General features: G+C 43.9%; 1 protein-coding gene across 6 annotated transcripts in view; it reads left to right on the forward strand.

Moving 5' to 3' along the window:
* Positions 1–19,013, forward strand: part of CNIH3 (cornichon family AMPA receptor auxiliary protein 3) — a 306,731-nt gene that overhangs the window by 167,923 nt on the left and 119,795 nt on the right. For 2 of the 6 annotated variants that reach the window (XR_003679335.2, XM_055084050.1), the window contains one exon: positions 4,546–4,768. Coding sequence is in view for 3 of the 6 variants with exons in the window: in XM_055084050.1 (XP_054940025.1) it covers positions 4,546–4,637 (92 nt within the window). In the remaining 3 variants the exon portion in view is untranslated. Of the gene's footprint in view, positions 1–4,466; positions 10,672–19,013 lie in introns of those variants that run through there. The other 4 variants (XR_003679331.2, XR_008617030.1, XM_055084051.1 and 1 more) reach the window with 3 other exon arrangements.

Consider the following 19,013-nt stretch of genomic DNA (forward strand, 5'->3'; position numbering starts at 1 on the left):
CGCGGAGCGGCTGGGCCCGTGAGCCATGGCCGCTGAGCCTGCGCGTCCGGAGCCTGTGCTCTGCAACGGGAGAGGCCACAACAGAGGGAGGCCCGCATACCACACACACACAAAAAAAAAAAAAAAAAAAAAGAAATCAAAGAGAAAATAAAAAAATGCTCTGAGACAAATGAAAATGGAAACACAATGTTCCAGAATCTATGGGATGCAGCAAAAGCAGTTCTAAGATGTAAGTTTATAGTGGTACAGGTCTACCTTAGGAAACAAGAAAAATCTCAATTAAACAAATTAACCCTATACCTAAAGGACCTAGTAAAAGAATGACAAAGCCCAAAGTTAGTAGAAGTAAGGAAATAATAAAGATCAGAGTGGAAGTAAATGAAATAGAGACTAGGTGGTCAAAAGGTACAAACTTCCAGTGATAAGATAAATAAGATAACTGTACAACATTATATAACATTGTTATAAGATAACAACAACATTTATAAGATAAATGTACAACATGATTAATATCATTAACACTGCTCTATGTTTTATATGAAAATTGATGAGAGAGGGACTTCCATGGTGGCACAGTTGTTAAGAATCTGCCTGCCAATGCAGGGGATACAGGTTCGATCCCCGGTCTGGGAAGATCCCACAAGCCATGGAGCAAGTAAGCCCGCGTGCCACAAATACTGAAGCCCGTGCGCCCTAGAGCCCATGCTCCGCAACAAGAGAAGCCACTGCAATGGGAAACCCATGCGCCACAATGAAGAGTAGCCCCTGCTTGCTGCAACTAGACAGAAAGCCCAAGTGCAGCAACAAAGACCTAATGCAGCCAAAAAAGAAAAAAAATTGATGAGAGAGAAAATCCTAAGAGTTCTCATCACAAGGAAAAAAATTGTTTTATTTTGTACCTATATGAGATGATGAATGTTCACTAAATTTATTGTGGATTATGATTATGTAAATCAAATCATTATTATATACACCTTAAACATATAGGGCTGTATGTTAATTATATCTCAATAAAACTGGAAGAAAAATGAAATAGAGATAAAAATAGAAGAAAATTTCAATGAAACTAAGAGCTGGTTCTTTGAAAAGAGAAATAAAATTGATAAACTTTAGCCAGACTCATCAAGAAAAAAGAGAGATGGCTCAAGTAAATAAGATCAGAAGTGAAAGAGAAGTTACTACCGACACCACAGAAATACAAAGGATCATGAGATTACTATGAAGAATTGTATGCCAACAAATTGGACAACCTGGAAGAAATGGATAAATTCCTAGAACACACAGTCTTCCAAGTTTGCATCAGGAAGAAATAGAAAATCTGAATAGACTGATAACTAGTTATGAAGTTGCATCAAAAACTCCTAACAAACAAAAGTTCAGGACCAGATGGCTTCACAGGTGAATTCTACCCAATATTTAAAGAAGAGCTAACACCTATCCTTCTCAAACTATTCCAAAAAAAATGAAGGGGAAGGATGTTTCAAACCTCATTCTACAAGGCCATCATTACCCTGATACTAAAACCAGATAAAGACACTACCAAAAAAGAAAATTACAGGCCAATATCCCTGATAAACATAGATACAAAAATCCTCCATAAAATATTAACAAACTGAATTCAACAATACATGAAAAGAATCATACACCATGATCAAGAGGGATTTACTCCAGGGATGCAAAGATGGTTTAGTATCCATAAATCAATCAACAAGATACACTACATTAACAAAAGGAAGGATTAAAAATCATATGATCGTCTCAATAGCTGCAGAAAAAGCATTTGATAATATTCAAAATTTATGATAAAAACTCTCAACAAAGTGGGTATAGAGGGAACATACCTCAACATAATAAAGGCGATATATCACAAACCTACTGCTAGCATCATTCTCAATGATGAAAAGCTGAAAGATTTTTCTCTAAGATCAAGAACAAGACAAAGTTGCCCACTATCACCACTTTTATTTAAGATAATATTGGAAATCCTAGCCACAGCAATCAGACAAGAAATTGGAAAGCAGGAGGCAAAACTGTCCCTATTTTTTATAGTGGTAATATACATTATATATAGAAAACTCTAAAGACCACCAAAAAACTACTGAAACTAATAAATGAATTCAGTAAAGTTTCAGTATACAAAACCAACAAATTCAAAGAAATCTGTCACATTTCTGTACACTAATAATGAATTATCTGAAAGAGAAATTAAGAAAACAATCCCATTTACAACTGCATAAACAAGAATAGAATACCTAGGAATAAATCTAACCAAGGAGGTGAAAGACCTTTTCTCTGCAAACTATAAGACATTTATGAAATTAAATGAAGATGACACAAATAAATGGAAAGATATACTGTACTCATGATTAGAAGAATTAATATTGTTAAAAGGTCTATAATATCCAAAGCATTCTATAACTTCAATGCAATTCCTATCAAATTACCAATGGCATTTTTCACAAAACTGGAACAAATAATCCTAAAATTTCTGTGGAATCCCCAAAACCCGAATAGCTGAAACAACCTTAAGAAAGAAGAACAAAACTGGAGGAATCACACTCCCTGATTTCAAACTATACCACAAAGCTATAGTAATCAAAACAGTCTGGCACTGGCACAAAAACAGATACATAGATCAATGGACCAGAATAAAGAGCCCAGAAATAAACCCATGCTTGTATGATCAATTAATGTATGACAAAGGAGCCAGTAATATACAGTGGAGAAGAGACAGTCTTTTCAATAAATAATGTTGGGAAAACTGTGCAGCTACATGCAAAAGAATCAAACTGGTCTGTTTTCTCACACCACATACATAAACTCAAAATGGATTAAAGAATTAAATGTAAAACCTGAAACTATACAACTCCCAGAAGAAAACATAGACAGTATGCTCTTTGACATCAGTTTCAGCAATATTTTTTTGTATCTGTCTCCTCAGGCAAGGGCAACAAAAGCAAAATAAACAAGTGGGACCTAATAAAACAAAAAAGCATTTGCCCAGTGAAGGAAACCATCAACAAAACAAAAGGCAACCTACTGAATGGAAGAAGACATTTGCAAGTGACTTATCCAATAGGGACTCACAGACTATATATGAAGAACTCACACAACTTAATAGCAAAAAAAAAGAAAGAAAGAAAAGAAAAAAAGAAAACAAAAAACTCCAAAACAAAAAAACCCAGAAAACAGTCAGATTAAAAAATGGGCAGAGGACCTGAATAGACATTTCTCCAAGGAAGATGTACTTATGGCCAACAGACACATGAAAAGAGGCTCAACATCACTAATCATCAGGGAAATGCAAATCAAAAGCACAATGAGATATCACCTCACACCTGTCAGAATGGCTATTATCAAAAGACAGCAAAAAAAAAAAAATGTGTTAGTGAGAATGTGGAGAAAGGGGAACCCTCATACACTGTTGGTGGGAATGTAAATTGGTGCAACCAATATTGAAAACAGTATAGTGGTTCCTTCAAAAATTAAAAATAAAGCTACCATAAGATCCAACAATTCCACTTCTGGATATTTATATGAAGAAAATGAAACCACTAATTTGAAAAGATATATGCACCCCTGTATTCTTTGCAGCATTATTTACAATAGCCAAGATATGGAAGCAACCTAAGTGTCCATCAACAGATGAATGGAAAAAGAAGACGTGTGTGTGTGTGTGTGTGTGTGTGTGTGTGTGTGTGTGTGTGTGTGTATATATATATATGCAATGGAACACCTCTCAGCCATAAAAAGAACAAAATTTTGCCATTTGTGACAATGTGGACAGACAGATTCAGGGGTTATTATGCTAAGTGAAATAAGTCAGACAAAGACAAATACTGTATGATATGACTCATATGTGGAATCTGAAAAACAAAACTAACAAACATGAAAACAAAACAGAAACAGACTCATAGATACAGAGAACAAACTGGTGGTTGCCAGAGGGGAAGGTGTTGGGGGATGTTGGGTGAAATCGATGAAGGGGATTAAGAGATACAAGCTTCCAGTTATAAAATAACAAGTCAGGGTGATATATATACAGCACAGGGAATGTAGTCAATAATATCAAAATAACTTTGGTGACAGATGGTTACTAGACATCATGGTGATCAATTCACAGTGTATGTAATTGTTGAATCAGCGTGTTGTACACCTGAAAATAATATCATATTGTATGTCAACTATACTTCAATAAAATTTTTTTCTAAATTCTTTTTGCATTACAGCATTACAAACTGTTCATTGATATGAAAAATTCTTTCAGTTTTAGCCTCAGTTCCCAGATCATCAGAGATATTACTTAATTCTCTTTGTTTATCTGATGTATGGTATTGTTGTGGACTGAACTGTGTCCCCCACTAATTCATATGTTGAAGCCGTAACCCCCAATGTTTGGAGATCGGGACTATAAGGAGTTAATGAAAATTACGTGAGGTTATAATGGTGGGTCCTTAATCTGATAGGAGTGGTGTCCTTATAAGAAGAGGAAGAGACACAGATTCCTTTCCCTCTTCTTCTCCCTCCCCATCTGTGTGTGCACAGAAGAAAGGTCACGTGAAGACATGGTGAGAGGGCGATCATCTGCAAGCCAGAGAGAGAGCTCTCACCAGAAACTAAACTTTCCAGTACTTTGATCTTGAACCTCTAGCTTCCAGAACTGTGAGAAAATAAATTTCTGTTGTTTAAGCCACCCAGTCTGTGATATTTTGTTATGGCAGCTGGAGCAGACTAATACAATAATAAATACAAAGCTTCAAGAAAAAAATTTACAGTGAATTATTGACTTTACATCTTTCATTGCATCATCCGGGGTAATTGAATACAGTGACTTAGTGCCAAATTAAAAACATTTAATAACATTTCTAAAATTTTGGCTGAAATACCAGACTTTCTCCCTAACATACAGGCACTAGCACTGTATGAACAAAAAGTTTCCATGAAAATATATCTCATTGACACCATTTTTCTTAAACATTGACAATAAAGTTTGGTCATTAGTTCAAGTATTATTCCTTCCAACTCCACAAGATCAACAAAATTTAAAATTTCTCATTTTAAAATAAATTTTTAATATGCTTTTATATGAAACAGTTGAAAGTTCATAGAAAGTGAATATTTTACTCTTTTGATTTATAACTTATAAAATAAGTTGTTTTCTCATTTCAGGAGATATATGTTTTCCAACAAGTGGGAACATAAATCTAGAATGTAATGTATTCTTATATAGGTATTATCCTTTTTAAAATGGCTATTGAATATTTCATGTTTGGAAATGCTTGATTGTGTTTAAGCACATGCTGGCTAGTGTTAACCTTTTAAAAGGTACTTTCTTAATATTTTTAATCATTTAATCAACATTTTGTTAAACTTAGAAGATTTTGTTCTTTCAAATACATTATTGTGTGAAACTGATCTTTTGATTGTTTTTCTCATTGATAATTACAATTTTCTTTTATTGAACCATGAGCTTTGGCAAAATGTGATTGCCACTCTGCTGAATATCTAAATCTTTTAACAGTCAACTCAGAGCACCACTTGCCTCCCATATTTATATCCCTAGCACTGATGAGACACTTATATTTTTGTTAAAATAATCTAATTATTTTACATTAAAGAAATAAAAAGTAGTGTGTGAATTTGCACTGATTCTTGCACAGTGTAAAAATGTTCAGGTCATTTGGATTTCTACACAGTAAGTATTCCAGGCTATACTTCATTATTAATATTGCTTGTTCTTTGCAGGCTCAGAAGATTAAGTTGTATGATATTTAAATGGAACATTAATAAATGTATCCATGTTGGTTTTCTCTTTATTCTGTGAGTTTGTTTTTAATATTTTATTTATAAATTCTTAAGTTTATAAATATTGAAACACTACATTTACCACTTACACAAGCATTACAATGCACAAATACAACTAAAGTAAGAACTATTTAGAATCAGTGGCAACCACAATATAGTGATAAACCAGGATGTCAATAGCATGGTGTGCTCTGTGATAAGTAAGCATCCGAGAGGCCCGTTTATCAATGATCCTTGTGACATCCTATGACAGCTGGCCCAGATGAATGAGTTTAATTTAGAATTTTTAATTATTTATTAATTTTCCTGTTTGCTGCAGCAACTGTAATAGTACTTACCAATTGGAACAGAAATCTTTCAAGAGTATCACAATCACTGCAGTTATACCAGTGTGGGAATAGGAAGTTCAGGGCTGGTCGGGTGGCCCAGTGATGATGTCAATGGTATTTCCTCCCTCTGTCTTTTTGGCTTCTCCATTCTTAATGTGTTGATTTCCTTCTCATGATCACAAGATGGCTGGTGTGCCTCCAGGAATCAGGTTTGCATTCCAGGTAAAAAGAAGGATATATCTCACAGGTTCAAGCTGTGTCACATGGCCACTCCTACCTGCGCAGTGGCTAGGAAAAAAATCAAGTAATTGGCTTTCAATGTCTACAGTAGCTGAAACAATGTAGGTTGGCAGGATATTATGATTTATAAGAAATATATCAATATATTTGGTCATTCAAATGTCCACCATTTTAACTCACTGCTCCCAAAACCCCTGAAATGTCCTGAGTGATAAGAGCTGTGGGAGCATCTTTTGTGATAATATTTGGTCTCTTGTCCTCAGTTCCTGAAATCACTTCAGAGCCAGAAAGCTGAAATGGTGTCTCGTTATTCATAACAAGCCCCTTTCCACCACAACTGGGTTTATGTTAATGGTGTGACTTCTGGAAAGCACATAAGGATGGGGGCTAGTTGTGCAGGGATCAACCATGAATAGAGGGTTGGAACTTTTAGTCCCACTCCCTGATTTCTGGGAAGGGGAGAGGGGATGGAGGTTGACTCTGTTACCAATGATTTAATCCATCATGCTTGTGTAATGAAGCCTCCACAACAGTCTAAGAGGACAAGATTTGGAGAGCTTCCATGTTGCTGAACCACAACCCATGGCTGTAGGTAGTGCATCCCAGACTCCATGGGGACAGACGTTCCTGTGTTCAGGACCCTTTCAGATTTTGTCCTATGTATCTCTTGATCTGGCTGGTCATTCGTATCCTTTAATATCCTTTGTAATAAACTGGTAATCTACTATGCAGACTAGATTGCTAAGTACTGTGAACCACTCTAGCAAATTAATCAAACCCAAGGAGGGGGTCCTTGGAATCTCCAAATCAATAGCCAGCCAGCAGAAGCACAGGTAACAACCTGCTCTTGTGATTGGCATCTGAATTGGAGGACTGGCTTATGAGACTGAGCCCTTAACTTGTAGAATCTGATACTATCTCCAGGTAGATAGTGTCAGAATTGAGTTGAATTGTAGGTCACCAGCTGGTTTCTGAGGGTTGCTTGGTGATGTGGGAAAATCCTCCACATTGGAATTGGGTGCAGAACACTTTAGTGGGTCACTCAACATCTATTTCTAATCACTTTATTCCTTGTCTTCCTACACTGTGTCATAGCTACTTCTTTTTTTTTTTTTTTTAAGGACACTGCCTTGTGAAAGAGTTATTAATTACCTCAGCAGTTAGACTGGGAACCTTGTGGATCCCTAACAATGCCCACAACATATGGGTACTAAACAACAGTTGTTGAATAAATAGTAACCGCCTGGGGTTCTTATTTTCTGAAATTCTACCACTGCAGTCACCTTTACTGAGATACCATTCTATAACCAATAAAACTAAATAAAGCATGGCTGGGGAAAGGGCAAGAAAAATAGAGGCTGTGATATGGATGGAGACTTGAAAGTCAGAGTGGTAGGATAATGAAATTTTCTTCTGATGTAGAGACTTCTGATGCTGGTAATGCTGGGCTAGATAATTCAGACCAATCCTCTGACTGAACACAATTTAAAGAGCTGGATGAAATATAAAAACATCTTCTTAAAAGCACCAAAGACTCAACAAGGGAGTAAGAAATTACTGGGGTCAAGTTCTGAGAGTGGTTGGGAATCTAGAAACATCAGCCTAGCACTTGGGGTCAATTTTGCCCTAGAGGCATTTGCTAATCTGAAGAGGTGGCTGAGAGGCTGCTTTTAGTGCTTTGCAGGGTGGGAGCGAAAGTCAGAGTCCAAGGACCACCAAGACTTGGGACTTGAAAACCCACTCACTTTGGCTTGGGATCCAAAAGGACTGTTGCATGTGAATAAGAGTGAACCAGAAAAAAACCAGCCCTCACACAGACCACAGTCAATGGGTAGCCCACAAATCTCAATCCCTGAAATTGGATTGAGGTAATTCTAGAGTGTTCATTTCCCCTAGACACTTGGTAAATGAAGTAGAAAATTTTCTTTGGAGAAAGATAACTTTATCTCAGACCTCAAATTTCCACAAGACCTTTTCAAAACAATGTTTGACATCCAATAAAAGATTACTAGACAGATGAGGTGCTAGGACTCCGGAAGGAAGAACCAGCAGAAACAAATGACAACAGAGCAGCCTTAAAGGGACTCCAAATATTGAATGGTCAAATTTCCCTTTGAGATTATCGTATCGTTTTGGTGTTACAAAAATTTATGCAGTATAATTACAACAATTAAAAGAAATAATTGATATCAAGTAAAAAGCAAAAATAGAGCTAGAAAGAAATATACCAACCACTTTTGTGTTAGTGGTGTCTGAGGGTGGTAAATTATAGCGTTTGCTTCATCTTTTCCCATCTCTGTATTTCTAAATTTTCCTTAATGAAACTTTATACTTGGAGATATACTTTGGTGAAAGATAAAGTGGCAAAAAATATAACACAGAGCAGGGCTGAAATCACAGGTGTGCAACCTCTACAGTTGCGGGGCGTGGGGCGAGGGGAGTCCTGTACTCAGAAGGGCCTCACCCCTGGTTTAAAACTCTGCCGGTTGCTATCTTGAAATTCTTAATCTATATATCAATACATTTAAACAAGAAGCCCCACACTTTCATTTTGCGCTTGGCGGTGCAATGTAGACCCAGAGGCAATTACATGTTGACCCTTATGCAGATAAGGAAACCGAGATTTAAAGAGGTTTAGAAAGTTGCGTTTAGAACGGAGTCTGACTGCAAAAAGCACATGCTCTTGACACTAGACCAACACCAATACACACAGAGTCACTGCTGCTGCCTTTCCGTCCCACAATAGTCCGCAAAGTCTAGTTTCCTCATTCCCAAGGTCAGACGGCGGGGGAGGGTGGAGGCGGCGAGTGAAAGACGCTCATGGAGAATTTTCCAGGGATGCGCTGCAAACGCAGCCCGGAGTATTAAATCCACAGCTTGGGAAAACCCACCCGAACAACCCTGGGTTCCAAGAGCTTGTCCTGCGTCCCCAACCAACACGCTTCCAGCCCCCTCGGCGCCACATTTCCCACTGCCGAGCAAGTGGCGAGATCCGGAGCGGCTCCTGCAGGCTCCTGCAGCCTTTAGGTACGAGGTACACACATACCCTTCCGCAGCTTCCCGCCTCCTCCAGACGCACGTGTTTAAAGAGTCCCTGCTCCTCCCCACCCCGCCCACCTCGGCGCGGCCGTCCCGCCCCGCCTACGCCGCTGGCTTCAAGTTTCCTCCGAGAGGCCGGCCGACACAACCGCAGCGGCGGCGGCGACCGGGATCCTGCCTGCGCTTGGCCGCCCACCGTTCCCCAGCCCCGGCCGCCTCAGTCTCCGCCCGCCGGGGAGGGCGTGCTCGGCGGAGCCGGAGCCGAGGGTGGGGCGCCGAGAGGGAGGGGATCCCCGGCTGCGCGTCTTCACTTCTCGCAGTGGCACAGGCGGCGGCAGCAGCAGGTGGAGCGAGCTTCCGCGGCGAGCAGCCCTTGGGCCTGAGATCCACTCCAGCTGCCCGGGCGGGAGCAGGCCCGCTGGGCTGGAGCCCGTCCGTGCCCGGCCCGGTCCAACCCTCGTTTCCGGGGAACTTGTATTACCGAGGCCGGTGGGCCGGGGGCCGCAGCAGGGGCCGGGGCCGGGCGCACCCAAGAGCGCAGGGCAGCCCTGGAAGCCGCGTCCGGGGCGCAGGACCAAGGGGACCTGGCCCTTCCCGGCTACCTGAAGACCTGCTCTCCGGGGACTCGGGAGCAGCTCGGGGTCCGCCCGGACACCTCGCTGGACGCTCTCGGTTGGCTCCTGTCTGGCGCGGGAGAGTCCCGAGCGGCGCTCCCGGCTCTCCTGTGTGGCTTAGGCGCGGAAGGCAGCAGGCTCTTCCCTGGGATTCCGGGGCCACGGGAGCTGTTCACGCGGTCCTCCGTGGAGTCCTCGCAGCCCTCGCCGTGCTGTCTCGAGAAGCTCGCTGGTTGACGCTAATCTGCAGGAGTTCTCTACTGATTTGGCTTCTTCCTCGATTCGGGGACAGTTCCCGCCAACGACGCCCGACGCACCTATTTTCGCAAACAAGCTGGAGTCCCGGGTCGCCAGAGCCTGCGGGAATCGTCCTGTCCCTGTTCGCGGACCCTCAAGGCTCTTTCCGCTTGGCGTACCTCCTCCTAGCCACTGGCCTCGAGGGGAGGGTGCAGACCTGGCCCTTTTTTGCCCCCCTTTTGAGGGAGTGCGGTCCTTGAGGGGGACAACGGCTTCCTAGGCGCTGCTTTGTGTGCGGTGGGAGTGCGGGCGGCCCCCGGCCGGCCATGGCCTTCACTTTCGCTGCTTTCTGCTACATGCTGTCGCTGGTGCTGTGCGCTGCGCTCATCTTTTTCGCCATCTGGCACGTGAGTAACCGGCAGCGGCTTCTAACTCTTTCCTTTCGCCCCCAAACGCGCCCCTGGCCACCTCCTTCCCCAGGTTCCCGAAGATGCCCCCTCACTTTATCCACATTGCGGGTGTGGACGGATCGGAGGCCGGCTGCGGCGCACCCGAGGTTAGACCCCTGCCGCTCCGTTGTCCCCGGGCGGGAGAAGGTTCGCGGCCATCCTGAGGCCGGGCGCGCCTTCGGTGCCCTGGCTACTGGCTGTAGGCGGAGGGACAGCCGGTTTCCGGGGCACAGCACCCTTGCCAGGGCCGGGCCTTGTGTCCCAGACCCCGGGGATTAGCGTCTACAGCCCCATCTACCCCCTTACTTCCCCGGCCACCTCCTCTGCTGCCCGCGGGAGGCGAAGGAGAAGCGCCACCGTCGGCCCGGCAATTAGTCAAGCAACTGTAACAACTAAACATTTAAAATGTCAGCATCTCTGGTGGGTTGCATTTAGACACAGTTGGAGACAAAGTGGAAACACGACGGGAGCGCCTTGCAAGAGGAAGTAGGGAGAGGCCGGGCCCGGGGAGCGGGGTGGACGGGAACCGGGTGATGGGGGTCGGCAAGGAAGGCGACGGGCGGCGAGGACGAGAGAAAAGCAAGGGAGACTGGGGAAAGACGGGCGTGAATGAGGCTGTGCAGGGTGGTCACGTAGAGAGAGGCGGAGGAGGGCGAGTTTCCTCCTTTGCCTTCCTGGGGTCCGAGACAACCAAGTCCCGAAGGACTTTGCAGGTGGCACATCTCCGCTTGGCCAGGTCCGCAGTATCTCCAGCGGGCACAAACTTGCGTGCTGCCTTTCCTGGGGCTACACCAGGTTGAGGGCAGTCGTGGTGAGTCCTGGTTCTGCAGGGGTGGTGTGGGAATAGTGGACAGAGTGCTTCTGAACAGGAGGAAGAGAGAGAGAGAGGAGTGAGGAATGCTGGTTCCCTCATAAAGACAGCACAACATTGGCCAAGTCCGTTGAACTCCCAGAACTCGGTCCTCTGAGGTTGTTGAAGCTCCCTGGCCTCACCCTGAGAAGTTTGGTGGGAAGAATGGTTAAGGTCACACGTTTTAGAAGGAGCAGCACCTCAGTGCATCTTCCTGCCCAGCAAGTCAGGCGGCAGGGAAGGATCCCAAGATGAATTCCTGGTGAGCCTCAGAGAGCACGCATGCAGTGGGCGATGGCCCGGAATGTAGACCAGAAGAAAATTGCGTGGTGGGTGAGATGCCGGTGTTTTGTACAAATGGTTTCTAGAGTGAGAGGGTTTATCTTAAAACAGAACTAAGCAGCTAGAGCAGCTCTTGTTACAAGGCTCTCTGACAGGGAGGAGTGGGAACCCCGGGCGGAGGAAGACTTCTAATTGTGTCACCTTAGGGAAGACGCTTAGGGAAGACATCTCAAAAGCGAGAAAGTTGACTTGGATGATCTCCAAGCCTCCCCTGATGTCTAAGATGGTGTAAGTCTGTGAATCCCTTGCCTAAGGAATCAGGGGGTGAGAGAGAAGGAATTCAGACATGGGAATTTCGGGACTGATCAAAAATCCTGCGAGTGAGAAGTGATGGGATTTGGCACCGTCTCATCCTCTGCACGGGAAGGCTGGGTCTAATCTACAGTGGAGAACTGAGCCTTGCAGTTGTTGACAGTTGTTAAGGGGAAACAAAACTTTACCTAACTTAGAATGAACAGGGGGTGCAGAACAGATCATGCCCAAACAGTGCAGTGGACCTCTACTAACGTGTTTGAAAGGAGCTTTCTGTGCTTCTTTGGATTTGGTGAGGTGTTCGCAATGTAGAAGGCTAACTACCTCTCTTTTTCAGAAATACTTTATTTGCTGTTTCTTTATGTTTTTGCCTTGGCCAGAGAGTGGCAGGTACCAGAGAGCTCCATCAAACTGTCAGGCTTGGAGTTCTCTGAATTAGCCCTTGAAGCCAAGCAGGTAACCAGAAAGAATAATTTTCTCTCACTCGGGAAGATAATAAATAATTCAAGAGCAGGTTAATTAAATGGGCAGTTTGTGCACCTGGTTGACTAACAGACATTTGACTCAAAATCAGGCATTGCTGTGACCCCATGTTGGCCTCTACTCTTCTGGTTTCCAACCCTCACCCCCTTGTCTAGGGTTAGCTGAATGCACTCAGATTCCAAGTCTGGGTCAGGTCCTGACCTCATCCCTGACCTGGCAAGATTCCAGTTTCTAATGATGAAAAGAATTTGTGCTCTTTGAATTCAAATTATGGTAACAACTCCTAAGTCTCAGCCCCTTTTCCTTTCCTAGGCTTTTCCTTCTCCCTCTGTCCAAATCAAACATCCCAAAGCCCTACTGCTGTTGCTTTGGTTGCTGAACATTGAAAGGGGAAATCTGAGACATATCGACACAATCTGTGTACACATTGTATGTGTGGGTGTTGGTTATAGGCGGGTAATTATTTCAACCAAAATTTATGTTAGTCTGTGTTAGACTCTGTGTTTGCTTTCTTTTCAGCTTATATTCCTTGTATATTTCTCGATCTGACGAACCATATTGACTGCTTACTCTATATTGACATCCCAAATAGTGAATTGGGCACTTAGCAATATATAGCAGTTAAAAGACCCACCCCACTGCCATGTCTGGGTTGTAAAATAAGAGGTTAGCACTTTTTCTTATTTAATGGTACACACCTACTTAGGGATAGTAAGAGTAGTTACTATTTATTGAGTGTCTGTAGAGTAGGCCAGTCTTAGGCATTTACAGAGGACCCCTCAGATGTACCTCCAACTGTTTACCTGCCTCTTCTTCCCACTGGAGGTCTGGAAACAAGGATGGATGTGGCTGGCTGTAGCACAACATTTCTTTCCAGTCTTGCTTTTTACTTTGAAAATTTATCTGCATTTGTTTTCAAATGAGAAGATTTCAAATTACCAATTTATTTTATATGAGCCACTGTCTTTGAGTACATTTGTCACATTTGGAAGGTGCAGAATAAAACCGAGGGTTTTGGTTTTTTGTTGTGTGTGTGTGTGGCTTTTCATACCATCAGGCACATGGCCCCTTACTGCCCAGGCAGCCTTTTCATCCTCACAGCTGACATTTTACAGATGAAGAAACTGTATCAGAGAGGTTATGAAACTTGCCCAAGGTTGCACAGCTGGTATGTATTAGATCTGAGATTTTAGCTGAGTCTGAGGCTCTTATGCTCGTGTCCTTTTTTTAACCCTAGCCACTGCCTTTGGATTGTTTAACTTTGAGAATAGTGAATAATGTTTCTATCCAAAGGATTACCTTTCTCTGTATAAATGAAATATTTAGAGTTGGAATTTCTGATTGGAGTTGAAACAAGAGGAAGATGACACCAAACACACTATATATCCTTTTTAAAAAGAGGAAATTCTATTTCATTTTAAAAAAAATTATTTTTCTGCTTATAAAATCCTACAGGTTCATTGCCCCAAATTTTGAAAGTACAGGGACATAATAAAGGAACAAAATCACTACTAATCTTATCATCCAGAAGAGATTTGGGTGTCTCTTTTTCCAAATATTGTGTATATATGTATCTTAAAAAATTGCATGCTGGATGTTTAGAAGAAAAAGAAAGTGTTCTAAAGGGTTTCAGATGTGAAGTGATGTCTGCTTCCAGCCAATATAAAATGAACAGTGTTTATTAGTAAGAGCCCTCTCAGCTCCAGCTTGATTGAGCCTGTTTGCAGACTGTCTCTTTTATATAAAGACAGATGAAACCATTCTTTGGAAAGATCAAAGATTCATACCAGTAATTTCAGGTAAAAAAATTTTTTTTTTATATCTAGAGTCACTTTTTAAAACTCTGAGTTTTGACAACATACAAATGAAATTAATTCCCAATAATATTTCATTGGATTCCCGGCAGCATTTGCTACTGGAGAGTTTTAACGGGGCCCTGACAGATGATAACAAGTAGTACGTACTGATGGACAGTTTTGTTAGCTGAAATGTCTTTATGGTTGATCCTTTCAGCCAGTTCCAGCCTGTCAGAGATTCGGTCATAGGGAACTGAGTAAACCTCTCAGTTTCTCAGATTATCCATCTGGAAACAAAAAATGGGTTTACATAAATGATAGGATGCCTGGGGTTGACGATAGCCTATCCCTTGAGGACCCTACTTTGGCCTATTCACATGATGCTGAGCTCTTAGCCCTGTCTTACCTGGTTTCCACTTATTGTTCTGTCTGAGGCATCCCCATACCTCCCCGCCCCCCCCAGTATCTCACTTTGACATGTGACGTTTGCACCTCCTGCCTCCCCGATTCCCCTCCTCTCTGGTGCCTCCACCTCGTTCTCCACTGCCTCATAGCTAGCACGGGAGGATGCTCGACGAGAGCAGGGACCCTCTCTGCTCACCGTGGTTTCTCCGGAGGCTGGAACTCTGCCTGCCATGTAGAAGGGGCTCGGTAAATCCTCATACAACTTAATGATGAGGCTGGCAAATATTCTTAATTTGGCATAGAAACAGAGGCAAACAGGTGACATTCTTGCATATGCTAAAATACAGCCAAAGTAGAAAGCACTAAAAGAGCTATCTAAACCAAGATTAAGCTTTTAGAGCCTCATAGAGCCACCAACATTTCTGTGCGAAGTGTCGGAGGCATTAAGCGACTTGGTTGGGACAATCCCTGCTATAGGACACAGGGATTGCAGACTAAGGGTGGGATCTCAAGATATCTCGTGGGACGATGTCCGCATCAGTTTGGTGTTGGGGGGGCCTGTCACGGAGCGGTGTCTACCCACCCCTGCCGTCAGTCTCCCACTCTTCCCGTCTCACAGCCCCAACTCCATAGGTAGATTCTGTTGCCTCCTGGAAATGTGCATTTTATTCCGCTTTCCAAAAGGAAAGACTTCTACCCTCTTGGATCTAAATTCTGCACAGTTTTTTCACCGTCTCGCTCACATCTCACCATCGTCAACTCTGCTCGCTCCAGCCTCCCACAGACTCCCGAGACAGCTCACATGGCTCACTTGCTCTTGTGCACGTATGACCTTGCATGAGGACACACTTTCACACGTGTGTGCCTGGGCTGTCTACGTGCAGGAGAAGCAGATGGAGGGCAGGGCCCTTACCTGTCCATGTTATGCATCTGCAGAACTTAGGAGGACATAGTGACCACGTGGGGAGCACGTGGCAGGTGGTTCTCAGACTGGCCGTGAAAGGAGGAGTGAACGTCCCATCTTTGGTAGCCTCGTTTGGCTTGGGAACTCAGGACTCACCCTTCAAAGAAAAGAGGGAGCCTGTGGCTCTGGGCTGTGGTGGCTGGCTTTGGGAGCAGTGCCTGGGAACTGGCCCGGCTGGGTGGCTGTCCGGCTGGGCGCTGTGGGTGCTGGGTGCACTGGCAGCTGCTCCTACCATCTGCTCCGAGACTCGACTCGGAAGGGAGAGTCAGCGCAGTACAGCCTCTGGGATGCAGCGGCCAGGGTCAGGGCCAGGTACCACTGTCAGAGACAATGGCTTCGTCCTCCGGGGCTGGCCGCTACCGCAGGCCTCAGCTCTCCTGTCTGTGATGGGGCGCCGAGAACAGAACCTTCATCACCACCTGACTCCGAGGCCATTGTCATAAATGAACAAGTCCATTGCTCTAGCTAAAGGGTTTGTGAGGGCCTCAGTTACATACAGGCCTGGAGAGACAGAGGTTGTGCAGAGGCTAATTTAGCGTGTGTTGAATTGGACTGGGTGTTCCTGTCCAGTCTCCATCAGTTAATTACTCTAGCCCAGGTCGAGACTCAGGCTGCCTGGTGAAGTGGTCTGTTTTCTCTAGTTCTATTCTGTTGCTACCTTTTGCTCAACCTTCTCTGTTTCCCTTGTTACCTGAGAGAGAAAGTGATTTCACCTAGCCCCGCAGTTTCTACTTTGGGCTCTCTCTGGCTCCTCTAGTTTTTCAGATTGATTACAAAATTTTTTTTTAATTGGGTAAAGTAGACATAACATAAAATGGACCATTTTAACTCAGTTTTAAGTGTACGGGTCAGTGGCATTAAGCACATTCACATGGTCATGCAGCCATCACTACCATCCATCTCCAGAACTTTCTCATCATCCCAAACTAAAACTCCATATCCATTCAACAATAACTCCTCATTCCCCCCTCCCCTCAGCCCCTGGCAGCCACCTTTCTACCTTCCGTCTTTAGGAATTTGACTATTCTATGTACCTTATATAAGTAGATTTATACAGTATTTGTCCTTTATGTCTGGCTTATTTTACTTAGCATAACGTCCTCATTGTTCATCCATGTTGTAGCATGTGACAGCAATTCATTACTTTTTAAGGTTGAAAATATTCTGTTGTATGTATGTACCACATTTTGTTTATCCGTTCATCTGTCCTTTTGGCTGTTTTTGTGAATAGTGCTGCTGTGAACACGGGTGTGCAAATATCTCTTTGATACCCTGTTTTTCATTTTTTTGGTGTATATACCCACAAGTGGAAATGCAGGATCAAATAGTAATTCTGGGTTTAATTTTTTGTGGCTCCTCTGATTTTACAAGCGGGAACTCTCTTGGTCCCTGGTCTCTGCTGCACCAGCTCTGCCCTTTCTTGACCCTCTGGCCCCTGTGCGTTGCTTCTCTGTGTGTTCCTCTAGGATGGACCAACAGCAGGGCCCCAAACATCCCATGTTTATTTGCTTGCTTAAATATCTGGTCTGTTTTGCTACATCACTCTGGAATCCTCAGGTCTTTTAGGTGAATAAAATAGTTACAGACTCTTTCTTCAAGTCTTAGCATTGGGTCCTAGCTGTCAGAAGTTATAAATGCTCCTTAAACAGATTTTACCGGAGACAAATCTTGGGGTGTGCCATCATCCCTTGACCACAGTCATTTCTTCCAAGGGATTGCATCAGGAAGAGCTAGCAGTGTTTTCCAAGGTTTTAGGCCTGAGAATGTTTTGGGTATGTGAGAACTGAGAAATGCACCTGACATTGAGAACAAAGGGATCTTGTGCAAAAATTCGTTGTTGTTGTTCATTTAAACCATTGCGTTTCAGCTCTTGAATCAGTGGGAGTCCCAAAGGCCCAGCACTTCATTCGGTGGCTGCCAGGGAGGGGGACCAGGCAACCTTACCTGGGCCGCAGAGGAGTCAAAGACTCAAGTTCATTTCTGCCCCTAAGCTGGGGACTGCTGGGGCTTGGAAATGAAGCAGGTTTCAGCTCACTGGGAGACAATTTGGAGGATGGCTTCATTTCCTAGTCTCTTTAAGCTGCCCTGGGTCACAAAAGTGGTTTTAAAAGACAAACCAGATTTGTAAAAATGTCATTCACACACACGTGCACACAGTTAACACCACAATGAAAAATACTCCCCAGCAATGCAAATCCCACACTTTCCTGGCCATAAATTTTGGGAGGATGGAATTTGCTTTTCTCTATCTCTCTGGGGTCAGGGTGGGTGTAGGAGGTGGGGCATCCCTGTGTGTCCATTTGCGGTCCACGCGGTTGGGGTTGAATGCCTTAGTGGGAGCAGTTAACTATGCACACGTACCCAACCAGTGTCTGCTTCTCACCACCCAGAGGCTCGGGGCCAAGGGCCCCCACCTGTGTCCACATAGTCTGCCCTTGAGCACAACTAACGCCTGGGACCACTGGTGAGCTGAGGTCGTATTTCTGTGATGCCGTCTGGCCAGATGGAGCCATGACCTCTTGTCCTTTGCAGCATCTGTAAAAACTGTAGGTATGTACTCAGGACATGTTTCCAACGGAATGACACACTGATTACTTTTCTCTGGCTGCCTTTCCTTTCTAGCGAGGAAGAAACTGCAGGCCGGGCCACTGTGAATCCAAGGTTCATCCGCCTCTCTCCGTCCTCAGCTTTCCCATTCACGTTCTTTTCCGGTTTTGGCTTCCCATTTGTATTGTTTTCTTCCGTGGCCAGCGGCCTGCACCCAGAGCTCCGCTCCCGGGCTGCCCGGCAGGTGCTCTGGGCTGGCTGGCATCTGTGGTTGTTGGTGAGTCCCTGGCATTAGGGATCCCAGGCCTTGACTGCTCTCTCTCCTTCCTTCCTTCTTTCCCTTTTCTACTGCTTCCTTTTCTTCCTGTTCCTCTGCTTATATCTTAGCTCTGCCAGAGGCCACACAATATTACTTAGCCCAGCTGGAGGACCTGAGCACTGGGAAGTTAGCTGACACCACCTCCCTCCCCCAAGGCATCTAGAACTGTGGGCTGATATTTCCAGAACATTAGTTTTAGGTATCTTTTCTGTTTTTGTGTTCCCATGGTCCATTTTGATGATGGAATAAAGCTCTCCTGCTGAGGAAAAATGCAGGGGAGGAGAGCAGAGTCTTGGAGCTGACTTCCTTTTTTTTTTTTTTTTTTTTTTTTTTCCTTATTGG

Source organism: Physeter macrocephalus, chromosome 4, assembly GCF_002837175.3.
Source record: "Physeter macrocephalus isolate SW-GA chromosome 4, ASM283717v5, whole genome shotgun sequence".
Classification (NCBI taxonomy): domain Eukaryota; kingdom Metazoa; phylum Chordata; class Mammalia; order Artiodactyla; family Physeteridae; genus Physeter; species Physeter macrocephalus.